Source organism: Struthio camelus, chromosome 23 (genome assembly GCF_040807025.1).
Source record: "Struthio camelus isolate bStrCam1 chromosome 23, bStrCam1.hap1, whole genome shotgun sequence".
Lineage (NCBI taxonomy): Eukaryota > Metazoa > Chordata > Aves > Struthioniformes > Struthionidae > Struthio > Struthio camelus.
Genome location: NC_090964.1, coordinates 8,958,664 through 8,975,519, shown reverse-complemented (window position 1 = coordinate 8,975,519; position 16,856 = coordinate 8,958,664). Strand labels below are relative to the sequence as shown.

The following is a 16,856-nucleotide window of genomic DNA, read 5'->3' as shown; positions in this document are numbered from 1 at the left end:
TTTTAGACTTTGATTGAAAAACTCAACTCAAGCATGGAAAAGTTTTCAAGCTGGCTTTAATCATCTTCACTTGCTGCCCCAGTACTGTACATGCAGGTACAAGCCAATGGAAATGTGAATACTTTTTTCCCTCCTTGGGAAAACTGGGCTAAGAGTATTTTACAAAATAGCGTGCACCCTCACAGCCATCAGTCCTGCTGCATATAAACCACAAAAATACAAGAGTTTTACGTTAAGAAAGACCACACACATATAAAACATTACATAAGACAGGTATAAAATTGCCATTTGCTTTTTTAAATCTATTACCATTCTCGATATCCATCACAAGCCCATCCCCTTGTCTTGAACAATGGAACTGGGGTTTAGAGAACTTCAGAGGTCACCCCTCTGTAGCATTTATTTTAAGGTGGTGGAGTTCAGTTTACGAATCTGTCATCAAAGCAAAGTTTATTACTGGTCTGCTCTTTTTGTATTTTGTAAAGGCAGCTGAATTTGTTCACTAATTTAGTTACATCCTCATTTTCAGAAGTAAAAAGCTACCCAGTGTAGATGTGTCAATTTTTTATTTTTTATAAGTTCTAACTGTTGTTTTCCTCTTAGGTAACAGATGCGCACAGAAAGACATAAGGTTGATGTTTGCCATTTAAATGGTGAGATGCGTGTTACTTTTTTGGGGCTTAAAGCTAAGTTTGCAGCAGTGGTTAATTCCTGGCTAATGGAGTTCTGAAAATCTGACTCTTAATTTAGGTAATTCTTTTCAAAGAGGTTTCTTTTTCAGTACTACTTGTTAGGTACTTTAAAAGTAACAGTGTAAAGTAGCACAGATTTCCGTATACTTATGAGGCTGCATAGCTTTGGTCTGCTGCACCCCTGTCAAGATACAAGTCTTATGCAGCTGTCTGAAGCTGCTACCTGTAGAAGAACGGCTATGGTTAGAATTGATCGCTGCGCAGTTTTCATTGCAGTTCTCACTGCCTTCTACTGGCTCTGATCTTGGACCTTCCTATGCAAATGTTCTTTGCCTGTGCATACTACTAACCATTCTCCTTTTTGGGGGGCTAACATAGTTTTAAGGCGTAGGCTATGTTTAAAGGTGTTTAAGGTATAGCTAAATCCCCTTACATGCATATTATAGTTTGGGAATATAAATTCTGATCTGTATGATAGGATGAACCCTTTTGGTTTTTGTTTTTCTGGTGCTGTTTTCTGTTAATGATCAATTTTGAAGACAAGCTTTAATTCAGACTTGGAGCTGCTCTTCCACTAAGTGTTATTCCCAAGTTAAACGTATATGTTTTATTTATATAGCCAAGGTATAAACTTTTGAGATTAATGACAGATTCTTGAGTGCTGGACAACAGATGGTCCAGATGCTTGTTCCCACTTAAATTTTGAGGTGGGGAGTAGGACAACACGATGGGGAAGATTATCTAGTTTAACTGCATGAAAGATCAAGCCCTTTAAGAAAACAAGGCCACCAACTTCAAAGTGCTAACATTCGAGAGGCATTCACTGCCAGGATACCTGGCCAGTTGGTTACAAAGGAGGGGAGTGCTGCTCCATCCAGAGGCCCTCTCTGACATTAAACGCTGTCCTAACACTTATAGCAAGAACCTCGAAGTAAAGTACTGGGATTTAGCAGATATATACAGCAATCCCTTTAGGAAGTCACATCAATGGACAACACCTTTCTTCCCATTGGAGTGACACCTTTTTCCTATACTTCTGAGGCTTCCTCTCTTCATCCTCACTAAAGGCAAAAGCTTTAGTGAGGATTTAAGTCCTAACGTGCACTACCCACCCCTTCCAACAGCAACAGTGCTGTCCTCAGCTTTTCATGTCTGAGACATTCACCTCATTGCTGGCCCTTAGCGGGAGGGGAGGATTGTTAGGGGAGCAGGACTTAAAACACCCTTGTGTGTCAAGCTAAGGGATGGCCTTTGGGAGAGCTGTTTATCTACATGCTTTTTAACAGGAGAGGTGAAAGGTGGGGATGCTGATGGTCTGACCCGAGTCATCCCTCCCTCCAGAAAAGCACTCCTGCTTCTTGCTCCTCTTACCCTTTCGTTCAATAGTCAGGAGCTAGTGCAAGTGATAAACAAAGCAGAGGCTAGACGCAGAGCCAGCAAGGGAGCAGGTGGTAAATGCACACCCTGTGTAACTGCTCTTCATTGCACAGTTAAAAATAAAAATAACCTGAATATGATAGAGCACACTAACCTCTGGCTCTTAAAAATACATATATATACACCAATCATCGGCATTCCAGACAGGCACAGTGGTCACACCAGCTCTCGGTCTTAACGGCAGTTGCCAAACTGAGCTGCTTTCTCTCTGATTCCCAGATGCTGCTAGGCTCAGCCTGGTGCCTGTGCCCTAGGCAAATGATCAGGGGTGAAAACAGTATGACAGTTATTCAAGCAACAAGATGTATTTAGACCCTTTACTGTATGTTTTTCTAGATCTGCTCTTAAAACCTAAGACTTCCCAAAATATGGGCTAGCCCAGCTAACGTGACTGACTAGACGAAGCATTATTGTCACATCTGGCCCCTTGATCTGTTCTGTATGACTTCATTTGTGTTACACGTGGCATAGCTTTACCCCGTCACTTTCAAAACATGCTTTATTGCAGGTAGTTCTTTTTCCTTTAGGAAGTCTTTTCTGCAGCCTTTCATCCTCCTTTTCAGCACGTAAGCCTAACTCTTGCACCTCTAACAACCAGTTAAGGGTTGAGGGTGTTTTCTATGCTTTGTGAACAAGAAATAGAAGAAAGACTTCCAGTTGAAACAGCTTTGCTAGAGAAACATTAGAATAGGCCACCATGCCTTTGGCACATTACAGGCTGCAAACCTTGCTTTTACTTAAAGCTGACGGTAATTTTGCAAATCTGTCTCTAGAGACATGAAAAGCTACAGGAAAGCAGAGCGATTTCTTAATGTCTTTTTTCATCTGTGATGCAAAACACATTTAGACTTAGAATTCAACAATCAAGAAGAACGGTGGCTGAACACTTTTCCTTGACCTTTAAAATGCAGTTATTCTCCAAATCAGTAACCAAATGCACACCTTTAAGGAAGCTTACAGGTGTGCGTTGTCCAAGCATTTCACATCATCAGTCTGCGAAGAAGTGTCTGTGTCAACTGGAAGTAAATAGAAGGTGGGCTATTTATGCCTGAAAAAAATCACCAGTGCTGTTTTTATAAGTGGCCTTGTATCAGTAAAGACCAAGACCCTCAAATTGTACCCTGCTATTGAATATTTCAAGGCCTGCTTAAACAAGTAAAGCTATTTAAACATGTTAGAATTCCTCTCTCACGCTGATGTGAACAAACGTGTATGAATGTATGCTTGACTTCTTAAATCTATTCATTGCTGAGAACAGTCTTGTAAGACACTGAACAGAAATAATTGCTTATCAGCAAAAATGATCCTGCTCCCACTCCTTTAGGAACTTCTGGTCTCATATTTGCAATTGGAGCAATCTTGCTTCAAGTGCTATGTCTGTAACCTCTTCCAGAGAAAAGGGTTAAGGTGTGGAAAAGGTAGCTACGGAGGGAATGCTCTGTGGCCTTTTCCAGCACCATGTAACGGGTTCAGTAATCTCACTGCTGGCCACTAAGCTTGTTATAAATCAGTTGAGGTACAGAAACAACTATGTCTAAGCATCTTCTCCCCACGCTTTCAATGTGCTATGAAGTTGATGAAATAGGAGTTAATTTCCAACTGAGCCCAGAAGCCTGGTCCAGCTTCTGGTGCCCTAGAAAATTCCAGTCACTCAAAATTTGGCAAATAAAGCCCCTCTCTGGCTTGCAGAAAACCCAGGGATAATTTAAGACTGTGCCCAGAAACCATGTGGTGTTTTCTGTGCTTTCCTGCGTGGCTGTGACTGGCTTTTTGCGTGGAGTTTAGGGGACTTTTAAATCTTATTTCAGGGCCATTTTGGCAAAATCCATCCATGGTTAATAACTCATTTATGGTCCCTCGATTCTGACACTAGCGTAAGCTACTCTAATGTCAGTTGTGCTCCTCTGCTGTAGTAAGATCTTTTATGTCTCAAGCAGGTGCTTCATGTTACTTGCTGCTCACTCCCTGTTGGGCCTTGGTACTGGATAGAAAATGGACTGCAAAGCTGTTTCAGTTTAGTATGAATAATTCTTTCTAGGGGGGAATATCTGGAAAGTGGAATGGGTCTGAATTGACTTCCCTGATAATAGGGATTCGAGGAGGAGGAAAGAGAGGAAACAATCTAACGCATAATGCCTAGTCAGTGCAGCCACTTATGCAAATCATATAATACGTAAAAAGTGCCCTTTGCAATAAAACATTCTCCCAGAAAAAACCTCGAGTCCAGAAGCTGTGGTTTTTCTGGTATGCCACGTGTAGAAAGCAATTGGGTGTCTTGGCTTTTTCTCTTGTTTGAGGCAGGGAAACGTCCGATGCGTGGTTTCATGCATTCGAAAACAAGAAGGAGCTGAAGTCACAATGTAAACATGACACACTTCGGTCTTTACCCATATCTTATTTTTTCCACACAGAAGCGTCAGGTGGGTCCAGGCCCGGATGCTTTCCCACATGAGTGAGCGCTGGCTCCCTCGGGGGGACTGGACGTGTAGTGTTGAAAGTGAAGAAGTTAAAGTTTTGATGGATTTCAGTTTGTCTGGTGAATAAGGGACAATCATTTGTAGTCCTCGACATGGTGGCTTCACCTTGCCGGTCTGTCTCAATAAGCAGAAAGAATCATTCCCACGAACCCATATGCTTTCTTTTGCTGTACTGCATTGCAGCAAACACGCACTGTCAGAGAATTGGGGTGCAGTTTTGTTCTGACCTGTTATCTTCTGATGCATTATCAGTTTATTGATGATTTTAAAAAGTCAACATATTTGGGTTCTCTGTTTTGCCCAGGTTATTCAAGTATGCCTTTCAGATGTAGTTCTTTTGTCTGGGTGCTGGATTTTCCATGTGACAGCGAGGGCAGGTTTTTCCAACTAGCGCAGAACCAGTGAGCCTTTTTCTAGACCACAGGCTCCTGCTGTTGTGGGGGCATGTACCCAGCTGTCTCCATGTTTCCGCTGGTCGTCATGAGCTTCTGCGCCGTATCTCAAGCAAAGCAGGAGAGGGCAGAAATAAAGCTGTGAAGCTCACTGGAGAAATTTAGAGTCAGCAAGCTCTGTGCTGAAAGGGGGTAGGGCACTTGTGTCCAAACCTTGTACAGAAAATACCTGCATAGCTCCCATGCTTTGCCCATACTGCTATTCCGTTTTCCCTTGGACATGGTTATTGTTTCACCGCAGAGGGAAAGGCAGATTTTTCTTTTTTCTGTTGAAATTGAGTGGCTAAAGCAAAAGCAAATGATATTAGTTTGAAGGAGCAAAAAACTTTTTCTTGTAAGATGCCTTCCCTCGCATATATTCAAAAACCCAGCATGCTGGGGCAGAGAAGTTTCGCATGGTTTGGGCTTCATTGACCTCATATATCTGCATCATGCTCTGGGAGGACCTTTGTTCAAAGCATCGTTTCTTCCTGTTTGAGCAATTGGGGTAATGAGTTTGCTTCCTCAAACAACTTGTTTGAGACTCTGTGCTAGTTTATCTCACGGTCCTGTACGGTGCTATTCAGCATGAGCTCGGAAATCAGTGTATGTTGCTCGAGCAAGCACTCACCACTCAAGCCGACAAGGGTCTAATGCTTTACGAGATGGGCATTAAGGTCTCGAAGCAGGTCCCTCTCCATCCATGGTCAGCAGCATCTGGGCTGCTGTCTGCTCAGAGGTCTGTAGTGATTTTGATTTGGTGAAGATCCAAAGTATATGATAGCAGCTGAAATTCCTTGACACGATGTTGGTAAAATCAGAGCGGTCGTGGTGGTTGTGTCAGTAAAACAGCCACCAAGCAGCAGAATTTTGCTTGACCGCCAGCTTGCTTTATGTGGAGGGGACAGCTTCAATACAACAGTCTTTTCCTTCAGGTTTGTTTTTGTTTCTTTGTGGCAATAGGTTCTAGCTGGTTCATCATTCCTGGTATCACCAGAAGAACCACAGGTTGTTTTTTTGTGCTCTGTGCATGGTGAAATTCTCTTCTTTGCCAATAAACATTTTTTAAAAATCCCAACTGTGCTGTTGGTTGATTTGTATTAAAGACTGAAGGTCAGAGATATCTGGTAGGTAAAATTCCCCATTAACTTTTGTCCTCTTCCAGTCTCATGACTGTTCATCTTTTGGTGTGTTCTTTTATTTCTCTTTTGGAAACTGATCCTTCAGGACAGTCATTGTGTTAATTATATTTAATGAAGAAACCAGAGTTTCTAGTGGTGTCTCCCCTGAGTATTTTCAGCAAAATTTCATTAGGCACCTTCAAAAAAAGCTTCCATAATTCTCGGTTTTGCTACAAGAACTGGTCCCTTTGGGGAACCAAAATGCTGCTTTAAAAACAAACAAACAAAACATACAAACAAAAAACCCCAAACACTCATCTTGATAATAAATTCAAAGCATCTAGTCCTTTGTTTGTAATCTACCTCAGTCACCTAATTCCAGATCAGCAGAAGATGCTATTGAGATGTTCCCCTGTAGCATACCAACAAGTTGAGAGTTGGAGAAAGGTGCAGGCTGCCACTCTGTCTGGCAAAACCCTGTTTCCTACTTGAAATTCAAGTATTGAGAGCAGAGCATTTCAGACCTCCAGCTGACCCTCGCGCAAGGATGATCGAGGAAGGAAGGGACTGGAAGGTAGACAGCCAACCATCGTCACAGTATTACTGCTCCTTTGTGTCACCTTTTCCTGACTTAAATTTTTACATGAGGCATCGCACAGTTTGTTTTGAGTCTTGATTTGGTCGTACAAGACCACTGTCAGTGGTGAAACACGAAGATCGGACCAGGCTATGCTTAGGTTACGTGAAGCGCACCTTTTTCTGTTCTCTCTCACTTTGGCAATGTCACTTGTCACAGGCTATATGCTACTAAAAAAAAAAAAAAAAAAGGAAAAATGGTCACCAAAACTGCTTGCTCAGTGTTGCAGGATTTGTGTCAGAAAACTAACAAACAGGAAGTGACGGGCAGATGTTTCCTGTCAATACAAAGAGTCTCTGAGATATTGCAGAGAGCGAGCGTGTTGAGTTAGCACGTGGCAAGCTACATAGTAGAAGATGCTACATTCCTTTAAAAAAAATAGTGCTGAGTTGGATTTTTTCTCTGAGTTTTTTTTTTTCTTCCTTAAAAAGCTACCTGTTCCTCAGAGGCAAGGAAACAAAATCGAAGGAAAAGAAATCTCGTAAACATGCTACTTGCAGTGGTGCTGAATGAATCAGACCGCGATGCTCCCGCCAGGTGGTCGGGAGAGGAAAGCGTCGCATCGTTCCGGTTCTTTTCCGACGGGGTGACGGGATGAGGTGCTGTAACAGTCTCGGGATCGGTCGGCAGTTGATCGCGTCACTTGTTCTGTGTCACGAGTTTTTTTCCGCTTCTCCTTCCCCCTGCCCTCTGCCTCACAACGCACAGCCCTTGCTCCCTCTCTTTCCAGCGTCCCCCTCTGCGCACTGGGACGCTCGCTCAGGGAGGAACGTGTCGAGAGCAGGTTGGTTTCAGGAAGGAGAGTTAAAAAAAAAAAAAAAAGGAGAAGGGCGAGAAGGAGAAGAAAAAAAAAAAAGGACTGGATATTTACAGCTATCCACTAACAGTTTTGGTAGGTTAGGATGTCTCCTTTCCCCTCCCGGCCTCTCCCACCAACCTGCCGCCTACGGGCAAGAGGGACTCGTGGAGCTCTCCAGGGAGGACTGGGAGAGGCGGCGCGTCAGAGGTCCGATGCTGGAGTCTGCCAGCGAGGAGGTGGGGAAGAGTTTATACCAGCCTGTGACCACGCTGGAGAGATCGAGCTCCTCCAAGACGATCTGGGCCATCCCCATGAAGCACTTGTGGTCCATGCGGCCATAATCACCCCACACAATAACCTATGGAGGAGGAAAGGCAGTAGGTGAGCTGAGCTGCCCTGCATGCCAGGCAGGAGGGTTGGGGAAACCTTGGCAGACTCGATGTGCCCGTCCAGAAAGGAACTGCTGCGATGGGGATGGGGTGGCTGTGGTCTGAGGGACAGCAATACATTTCAAGATGAGGACACTGGGTTTCTATATCCTGCCCTCGCTCCCCCAGTCCCTCCTTGTCCCTGGCTATTTATCCAGCTGAGGGGCTTCACCTGCAGGACTTTGCCTTGGGGGCTCTCCTCGAAGAGCAGAGCCTGCTGGTACAGCGGGTCGCAGGTTTTCTTCACCACCTTGGTCTTCTTTTTGGCGAGGCAGACTCCATTCTCCAGTAAATAAACTTTCACATAGGTGGCTGCGTTGGCAAACGGGAGAGAAACATCAACTCAGAACAGTCTCCTGTGACTGCCCCGATGACCACGCTGCTCTCCATCGCCGCTCTCCTTCCATCTCCAGCCCCCTTCCTTCCCACCTACCTACCTGGGACGGACTTGGAGCCCAGCTTCGGGATAAGCCCCCTCGCCTGAATCACCTCCACCTCCAGCTGCCCGTTCCGGTCAGCCATGCCCACGTGGATGTCACCTAGGCAGAGAGAAGAGAGGTGCTCAGCACCATCCTGGACCTGCAGGCTCCCACCCAGACAAGCTGTAGCCATGGGCTGGACCACACGCTCTCAAGTACGGTGCTGACAAGGAGCGGGCAGGAGAAGTCATCCCCGGCGCTCCGACAGCCCTGGCACCCCCCGTCCCACCACCTCCTTCCGTCCTCGGCTGCTCTAGCGTGCCAGGCACCCCACGAATGGGCGCTTGGTTTATCGGAGGAAGGACAAAGCAGAACTGGTGTGCAGATGATGCTTGGATTTGAGCAGCGAGGCACCCGGCGGGACCCCAGCGGGGCCGGGGACCCCCTCGGGCCGGCGCTCACCCATCGGCGGCGTGGCCAGCATCTGCCGCCCCACGGTCTGCGCCGGCCCCAGCCCGTCGAGGAAGTCGCTGAACTGGCTCTCGGCTCCCAGCCGCGTGGTGGGGAAGATGAACCTGAGCGGGGCAGAGACGAGAGGGAGGGGAGCGCGGGGCTCGCCCGGCGCGCCGCTGCCGGCCCCCGCCGCCGCCGCCCCCCGGCCTTACATGCCGTCGGAGCTGTTGCTGTTGGTGCTGCCGTCGGTGGACTCGCGGCTGCCCTGCCGCGTGACCCGGCTCCTCATCTCCACCGCGATGCCGGTCTCTGTGCTCCTCCGGATGTTGCTGCGCAGCTTTTTGGGACCCCCCTCTGGAAGGCGAGAGGCGGGGTGAGCCCGGGAGCAGCATCCCCGGGCCCCGGCGGCCGGGACAGAGCCCCTTTCTGCCGGACGGCCGCTGCGGGCTGCTCCCCGGCCCTTGCTGCATTAGTCACTGCGGTTTAGCCAGCCTTTCCCCGGGCTGAAACCTCGCACGCGGCCCGGTGCCACCCGCATCTCACCGGAGAGAGGCAAAGAGCCGCCGCCGTGCACAGCCTGCCCGCTCCCCCGGCCCCGTCGCCCCTCTCGGTCCCTCGCTTCGGCACCGACGCCGCTGCGCTTTTGCACCCGTTGCTTGCCGGCAGGTTCCTGCCCGCCACTGCAGCCATATCCCCTAATTATCGATCCAAAGCTGAGCTGAGACCTGCCAGGCTCAGCTCACGTGTGAGCTGACAGCATCCCAACCCAGTGCCCAGCCTCTTGTCATTCCCCAGGGCCACGTTCCCGCCGGCGTGGGGAGCACCCTCCGGCTCCGCGCCGCCCACCCGGGGCCCCGAGAGGCGAAAACCGGCCGGGGGAGGCTGGGGGCTCGGCGCCGCGAGCGGGCGGGTGTCCGAAACGCCCCGCGGCCGGGCCCGGGGTGCAACCGGGCTGGTGCTGCTGGTGTCGGGCTGCCGGGAAGGGTTTGCACGAGGGTGCGCAAGGTTGGGGTGTGGGGGGGGGGGGAAACGGCGATTTGGGCGCCTGCTCTCGCTTTGGCTTTGGCGCGTTCGGCTGCGTTTGACTCCTGCTGGGGCGCGACGCTCCCTGGAGCAGCGGGGCCCCGAGCAGCTCCTGCATCGCCTCCTCGCCCAGGGGCCAACTTGAACACATAGCGCCCTTGTAGACGGCGGTCATGCTGGGAGCCCAGCTGGGAACTCTGCGCCGCGCTGTCGAGCCTGGGGCTGGCTCCGAGCGGTCCCTTTTCGGGAGCCTTTTGCCCCGCTCCCGGATGCGGGTGCTCCTGCCGCCCCCAGGTGGATTTCTGCCCAGCTTTGGGTTTCGGCACACTTTTTGCTTGGCTTTCTGGGATAATTATAACCCTTCAGGAACATCTCAGATGTGCAGGGCTGGAGGGCTCCAAATTAACTCCTCTCCTCACAGCACATCTCTTACAGAATCAGGAAATGCCAGCGAGAACCGAAATAAAAAAGCAATAACTAGAGAAAACGCCTGCATGAAAATGAGCTTTCTGCTCCCCCCCCCCCCGCCCTTTAAAAAGTTATTTTAAGCATTTAAATATTTCCCATAGCCAGAACATTTGACAAGTTCTTTCTCTGAATTACCTCCCTCCCCACGGCCCCTCCTGGCGAGTCGGCAGCGGGAGCAGAGAGGGGCCCGAGCCCCAGGCAGCGTCCTCGGCTCAGGCTCGCCAGCGATGCTGGCACCTGGAGCGGTGCAGGGGGGCTGCCAGGGATTTTCGATGGGCCTTTTTAGGTGTCTTCATCTGAAGTAGGCTGCTAGGACACTGCCAATCGAGTGATTTAGGCAGGCAAGGGCATGCATTTCTCCTAAAAGCAACGGTGCGAATCACCCAAGAGGTTTCCTGCAGCGCGAGGGGGCCGGCAGGGCCCCGCGGGGCGGCTCACCGGGCTGGTTGAGCTGCAGCGTGCTCTTGCTCCACTGCGACAGCCCCACGATCGCCACCATCTTGGCGCCGAGGCTGGAGCGCCTCTTCTTGACGGAGGTGATGCTGACGGAGTCCGCGCTGCCCCGGCTGCTCTTCTCGATGTTGTACATCTCGCCGCTGATGCTGGAGCTGCGGACGACGTTCCTGGCCGCCGAGGAGCTGGCATCGCCGTTGAACATGGTCAGCCGGAGGCTCGCGCGCCGCCCCGGGCGCTGCTGCCTGGGATCAGCTGCGGGGGCAAGGAGGGGACGCGTCGAGCCCGGCCGGCCGAGCGCCGGTCCCTGCGGGGCTGGACGGCTCCCCGGAGCGGAAGGCGGCGCAGGGTGGCGGGACCAACCTTCCCACCCGCGGGCGGCAGGAGAAGCTGTCGCGGTCCCTCCCCGCAGAGCAGCTGCCTGCAGGCCCCGCGCGCAACCCCTTCTCAAAGGGGGCGACCGCTGGAACCGGCATTAATGAGCCCAGGGACGCGCCAGGTAACAGCCCCAAGGTCCCCGGGGGCCGCGCGGCCCTGGCCCGCGGCGCCCCTTCCCGGGGAGCCGGGAGGACCAGGCCTCCCGCTCGGCCCGGCGCGTGCGGCGGCGGCGTTCCCTTCCCCATGAATATTTAACCTCCAGCGGGACGGGAGCATCCGTCTTCCAGGGAAAGGTGAATTATTAACTCCGCGCCAAGCGAAGCCACTTTATCACAGTGGACGGAGGCAGCGCCTGGGAAAACATTTCTCTTTCAAGAGACACAGCCGCAAACGCGCAGGATAAGTTACGGCCGGGAATGGGGAAAACGGGGCGCGATGGCACTGAGCATCCCTCCGTTGCCTCCATGCCCTCGCGGGACAACAGGCATCTCCGGGTCGGACATGTGAGGTTTGCGTTGCCCGTGCTAAGCCACACGAAACCCTGTGGATGAGCAGATACTTTGCTCTGTCGCCTGCCGCTCTCCGGATACCCTCCAGAGGCCAAACTTGTGGGGCCGCTCGTAAGCGGTGAGATTTCTCCGAGGAGGTCACGGCAGCTCGCTGCGGCGAGCAAGGCTGACGCGGCCGCTGCGGCGTGCCGCTTCCCTGCGCTGTGCCTCAGTTCCCCCATCCCTAAAACTGACATTAGACCGTGCTTAAATAAGTGCATGGCCCCGTGCGCGCGGGCTACAGCTGGACATAGCGTCCAGCTGACGCAGGACAACCCGTGCTGAGGACACCCTGGGCAGCACGAAGGGCCGCGGCTCGGGGGTCACCTGCTCGAGGGACCCGGCAGCACAGCGCTCGCTGGCGCCGGGGCCGAGTCCTGGCACGCGCGACGGGCTCTGCAGGCTGCCGCCGCATCGCCCGCGGTTTCACGCACACCTACGGGCCAGAAGTGCCGCGCAGTGTCTAAGCCGCCTTGGCGTGGATAAAGCGAGGAAAACACGAGCGGATCCTGCTGCTGTTTCTCCCCACTCGGCGCTTCGTCCGCCACCAAGAGCACTGAGCTCTGGTGAAAGCAAATTAGATCATGGTAACACAGCGCTAATAGGATCATTTCCAATGCGACACACGAAAGGATAATCCACGACAAAGGAAGGGGGCTGCACGCTCCTGCGCCCAGAGGAGGGATTTGCTTCACCCTGCCCTTAATTTTACCCCTGCTCTCTTTTCCCAACCTGCTTATGGCTCCTGCGGAGAGCGGCACCGCGAGCCGGGGGCCCGGGAGGCGATGGCTCAGGCGGCGCCGGGCCGAGCCTGCCGCGGACCCGACCGCCACCAGCCTGCCGAACCGGCCGCGATGCGACGGGAGCGGCCCTGGCCCACGATATGCAGCCGCGGATGCTTTCGCCCGTTTGCTCGCTTTCAGCCAGCAGCGGGTGGGCAACTCAGGGACCGGCAGCCGGTTCTCCCTTCATCCACCCTCTGCGTTTATTCCGTACATTGCAAAACACCAGGATTCATAGAGCAGGCGACCGCGAGGCTCCGCCGGCGATGAAATGACACGCACGCTCCTTCCTCCTCCGCCATGGAAACAGATCCCCAAACTGCCAGGCTGGGGAGGAGAGGCGGGAGCGGAGCCCCCGGCCGCAGCCCGGCCAGCTGCTTCCCGCTGACACGCACCGCGCTCGCGGGAGGCTGCAACAACCACCGCCAGCGCCGAGCCGCCGCCGGAGAAGTTCTCCAGGAAACGAGCCCCGTTTGCCGGGCGGGCTGGGATGCAGGGAATAACGCGGGATGGGGGAGTCAAACGGGAGGGAGATGTCATGGCTGTAGCATCCCCCCGCTGCTGTGCTGGTTAACGCACGCACACGCACACGCACACACACTCCTGTGCCGGAGCAGCCGCGCTCCATGCAAAAAAAAAGCACGATTGCCAGCAAAATAACGGATTCCCTGTTGCATTCGGATGCAGGCTCGCCCGGGCGAGCTCCGCCGCCGCGGGCAGAGCGCTGCCGGCCCTCCCCGCGCACGCACCTCCCGGGAAAAGGAGCAAGACGGGAAAGAGGCATCTTACCGCCACGGAGGGCTGCCCGGTGCAGGTGCGCGAGGAGCCGGCAGCACCCGGCGCGCGCCCCCCGCGGCCCCGCTCTTCCCCGCCGCGGAGGCTCAGCCCCCCAGTCCCATCCCCGGCTGCGGAAGGAGGGGGACAAGCTGGTTAATCTGGAAAGGTTTCCGGGGAGCGAGGGGCGCCGGGCTGTGCCCGCGCGGCGCCGGCATCTCCATGGATACCTTGCTGACCCAGTTCTCCGCGCAGCCGAAAGCAGGGGCAGGGGAGCGGACCCCAGGCACCGGGGCGCGCGTGGGGCAGTGCGGCCGCCTCCCTCCCCGCGGAGCGGGGGCGGTGGGCCGGGTCGCGCCGGCGCCCGCCAGGCCGCCGCCGGCACCGAGGGGGCTCGCAGGGGTGAGACGCCCCGGCTCCAGCTCGGAGCACCCCTGTCGGATGGAGGGGCCGAGCCGCAGCCCCGGGCGGCAGGGACCCCCGCTCCAGCTCGGAGCATCCCTGTCGGATGGAGGGGCCGAGCCGCAGCCCCGGGCGGCAGGGACCCCCGCTCCAGCTCGGAGCATCCCTGTCGGATGGAGGGGCTGAGCCGCAGCCCCGGGCGGCAGGGACCCCCGCTCCAGCTCGGAGCACCTCTGTCGGATGGAGGGGCCGAGCCGCAGCCCCGGGCGGCAGGGACCCCCGCTCCAGCTCGGAGCACCCCTGTCGGATGGAGGGGCCGAGCCGCAGCCCCGGGCGGCAGGGACCCCCGCTCCAGCTCGGAGCACCCCTGTCGGATGGAGGGGCCGAGCCGCAGCCCCGGGCGGCAGGGACCCCCGCTCCAGCTCGGAGCATCCCTGTCGGATGGAGGGGCCGAGCCGCAGCCCCGGGCGGCAGGGACCCCCGCTCCAGCTCGGAGCATCCCTGTCGGATGGAGGGGCCGAGCCGCAGCCCCGGGCGGCAGGGACCCCCGCTCCAGCTCGGAGCATCCCTGTCGGATGGAGGGGCCGAGCCGCAGCCCCGGGCGGCAGGGACCCCCGCTCCAGCTCGGAGCATCCCTGTCGGATGGAGGGGCCGAGCCGCAGCCCCGGGCGGCAGGGACCCCCGCTCCAGCTCGGAGCATCCCTGTCGGATGGAGGGGCCGAGCCGCAGCCCCGGGCGGCAGGGACCCCCGCTCCAGCTCGGAGCATCCCTGTGGGACTGAGCCACAGCCCAGGGTGGCCAGGACCCCCGTGGGACCCACCAGCATGGGTTGTGGATGGATGTCAGACCCCTGAGAAGTGGGACTGGAGGATGCACAGAGGGTGGAGAGGGTCCAGGACAACCTCCGCGAGCCCCAGCGTGCCTCGGCGTCCGCACAGGATTAGCGCCTGCACATCAGCGGTGCTAGGTGCTGTACGAGAGCCGAGCTGGGGCTGTGCACGCCGCAGGAGGGAGCCGCGGCCTCAAATTTACCACTGATAGACAGGAGGGACAACATTTTGACTGCAAAAATGGGGCGCTTTGACCTCGGCTCTGCGGGAAGGCTGTCGGAGGGTCCCGGCCCTGCAGCGGGCAGAGCCCCCGGCCGGGTGCTGCCGCAGGTGGGATCGACGGCCGGTGGGATGGACGGCCGGGCGGGAGAGGAGAGGGCGGAGGTGATAAACGCACTGCTGGGGTGTGGGAGGGGGATGTGGCCAAGGGCTTGTGGGGGGGCTGGCTGCTCAGCTGAAGAGCCTGAGGCAGGAGACAGGGTGGATGGATCCTTTATTGCTCGCAGCGAGACCTGGACTCGGAGCATCCTCCCGGGGGTATATTTAGGTGAGAGCACAGCAGGGCAGCAGCAGCGCCCCTCGGCCCTGGGAGCATCCTTGTGCCCGAAGCCCCCGCGAGCCCTGTCGCTGGAGGGCCCAGAAAGGGCCGAGCCCTCATGGGAGCCCTGGCTCCTTGCAGGTGGTTCCTTAGGAAACAGCCGATCCTCCTCAAGGAGCAGGAAAACTAGCTCAGGCCCTAAAATTAGCACTTATGCAGAAATAAGGTTGCTAGAGCTATCGTTGTGGGGTTCCTGCCAGTCCTGAGCTGGGGCAAGTCAGAGTGATGCAGCTCACAAACACGCATTGCTTGTATTAGGAAGGGCTTATTCCCTGAATTTTTGAACAAAAACATGCTTAATTTTAATTAATTGCTTTGGGTCTGATGGGTAGTTGCTCATTTAAATTGAATTGCATGGTAAGAGGGACAATTCAGTGCACATGAGCTGAGAACTCGCAAGGAACTCCAGCTCCTCGAGTTTGGCATCTAATTGCTCCTGCAGGTTAAAAAAGTTAGGTGCTGAGCGAAACAAGCTGGATGCATCATCTTGCACCATCTCTATGGAAAATAGAAACACTGAAATTAAAGGATGGGTCTAAATGTACTCAACTGGTGAGGCAAATGGAGCTTAAAATGGGGACAGCTTCTTGCCCCATACTCCTGTGTTTCTCTCCAAACTAAGCTTTTTTTTTTTTTTTTTGGCTCATTCCTCCTTAAAACCTAGCTGAAAATGCCAGTGCCTAAATCGGAGGCAGCTCTGCTGAAACCTGCACGCGCCACTGCGGGGAACCGGGTCTGGCGAGGTGAGAGGGGCCGGGGCCGAGCTCGGGATGCGCAGGGGGCTCCTCCGGCCGGCTCCCCGCCGACGGCCCCTGCCCAGCCGAACGCACCCAGAAAAAGGCCCGGCAGCTGCTCTGAGCGTGTTTGCGAGCCTGCGCTCGGGGAGGCGAAGCCCCGCAACACCAGTTGCATCAAGAGAAGCTGCTGAGGCCACAAAACCGGACGCGCTCCCAAAGACGCCGCTACCGGTGCCTGGGTGCGACGCTCGGCGCTCGCCAGCCCGTGGGTTTCTACGGGCGGCCGATTCTCCCAGGTCTCGGAGATGCTCGGTGCCTGGTCGGCCCGGGCAGAGGCTCCCCGGGACGCCGGAGCGGGCACGGCCACATCTCACCTGCTCTAGGGCAAACGCAGCGCGATGGGGCCTGGGCACGTTCCTCCTCCGGTGCCCCCCGGGCGGCGACAGCCGCGGCGCCCTGCCGGAGCCCCGGGGCAAGCGGGACCCGAGCGGCTCAGTGGCGGGAGCCGCAGCCCTGCCCGGGGCGGCCAGCGTGGGCCGGGCGGACCGGCTGCCCGCGCTGCAGCGTCTCCCTCGCTCCGGGCGGCTTCCGCGCGCCGGCCCGGCCGCAGGTACGGTTACTTGTTCATGCTCCCCGTTCACAAATCACGGCCGCGGCTCCGTCGGAAGCAACGCTCCCGGCAAACGGGATCCGGCCGAGGCTCCTGGGGGCGACGGGGGGAATCGGACGCCACCGGCAGGGACGGGGGCGCAGTGCGGGAACCCCCATCTACCCCGGCCTCGGGCTAAGCCCAGCGCTGCCGTTTCCCCTAGGCTGGCTGCGTCCAGCTGCCCGAGGACTTGGCACCTTCCTTGGGGAGATGCAACCCCGCAGCATCTCCCCGCGCGCGAACCGGGTGCCCGGGGCAGCGCCGGCGACGCTCCCCGCCCGCCCGCGGGGACGCCAGGCGCCCGGGGCCGGGGCGCCGTC

The 16,856-nt window shown here is 55.5% G+C and overlaps 1 protein-coding gene across 3 annotated transcripts; it reads right to left on the bottom strand.

Moving 5' to 3' along the window:
• Positions 1 to 38: 38 nt before the first annotated feature.
• Positions 39 to 13,587, bottom strand: RIMS3 (regulating synaptic membrane exocytosis 3). 3 transcript variants are annotated; one of them, XM_068917495.1, is made up of 8 exons: positions 13,336 to 13,587; positions 10,824 to 11,093; positions 9,107 to 9,248; positions 8,904 to 9,016; positions 8,460 to 8,561; positions 8,195 to 8,334; positions 7,733 to 7,952; positions 39 to 6,965 (listed from the first exon to the last, which is right to left on the bottom strand). In XM_068917495.1, the coding sequence occupies exons 2-7, from the start codon at positions 11,041 to 11,043 to the stop codon at positions 7,740 to 7,742; spliced, it is 930 nt and encodes a 309-aa protein (XP_068773596.1). In that variant the 5' UTR covers positions 11,044 to 11,093; positions 13,336 to 13,587; the 3' UTR covers positions 39 to 6,965; positions 7,733 to 7,739. The 3 variants fall into 3 exon arrangements, with proteins under 3 accessions (XP_068773596.1, XP_068773594.1, XP_068773595.1); XM_068917493.1 differs by having other exon boundaries at positions 39 to 7,952; XM_068917494.1 differs by lacking the exon at positions 13,336 to 13,587 and having other exon boundaries at positions 39 to 7,952; positions 10,824 to 11,143.
• Positions 13,588 to 16,856: the final 3,269 nt, after the last annotated feature.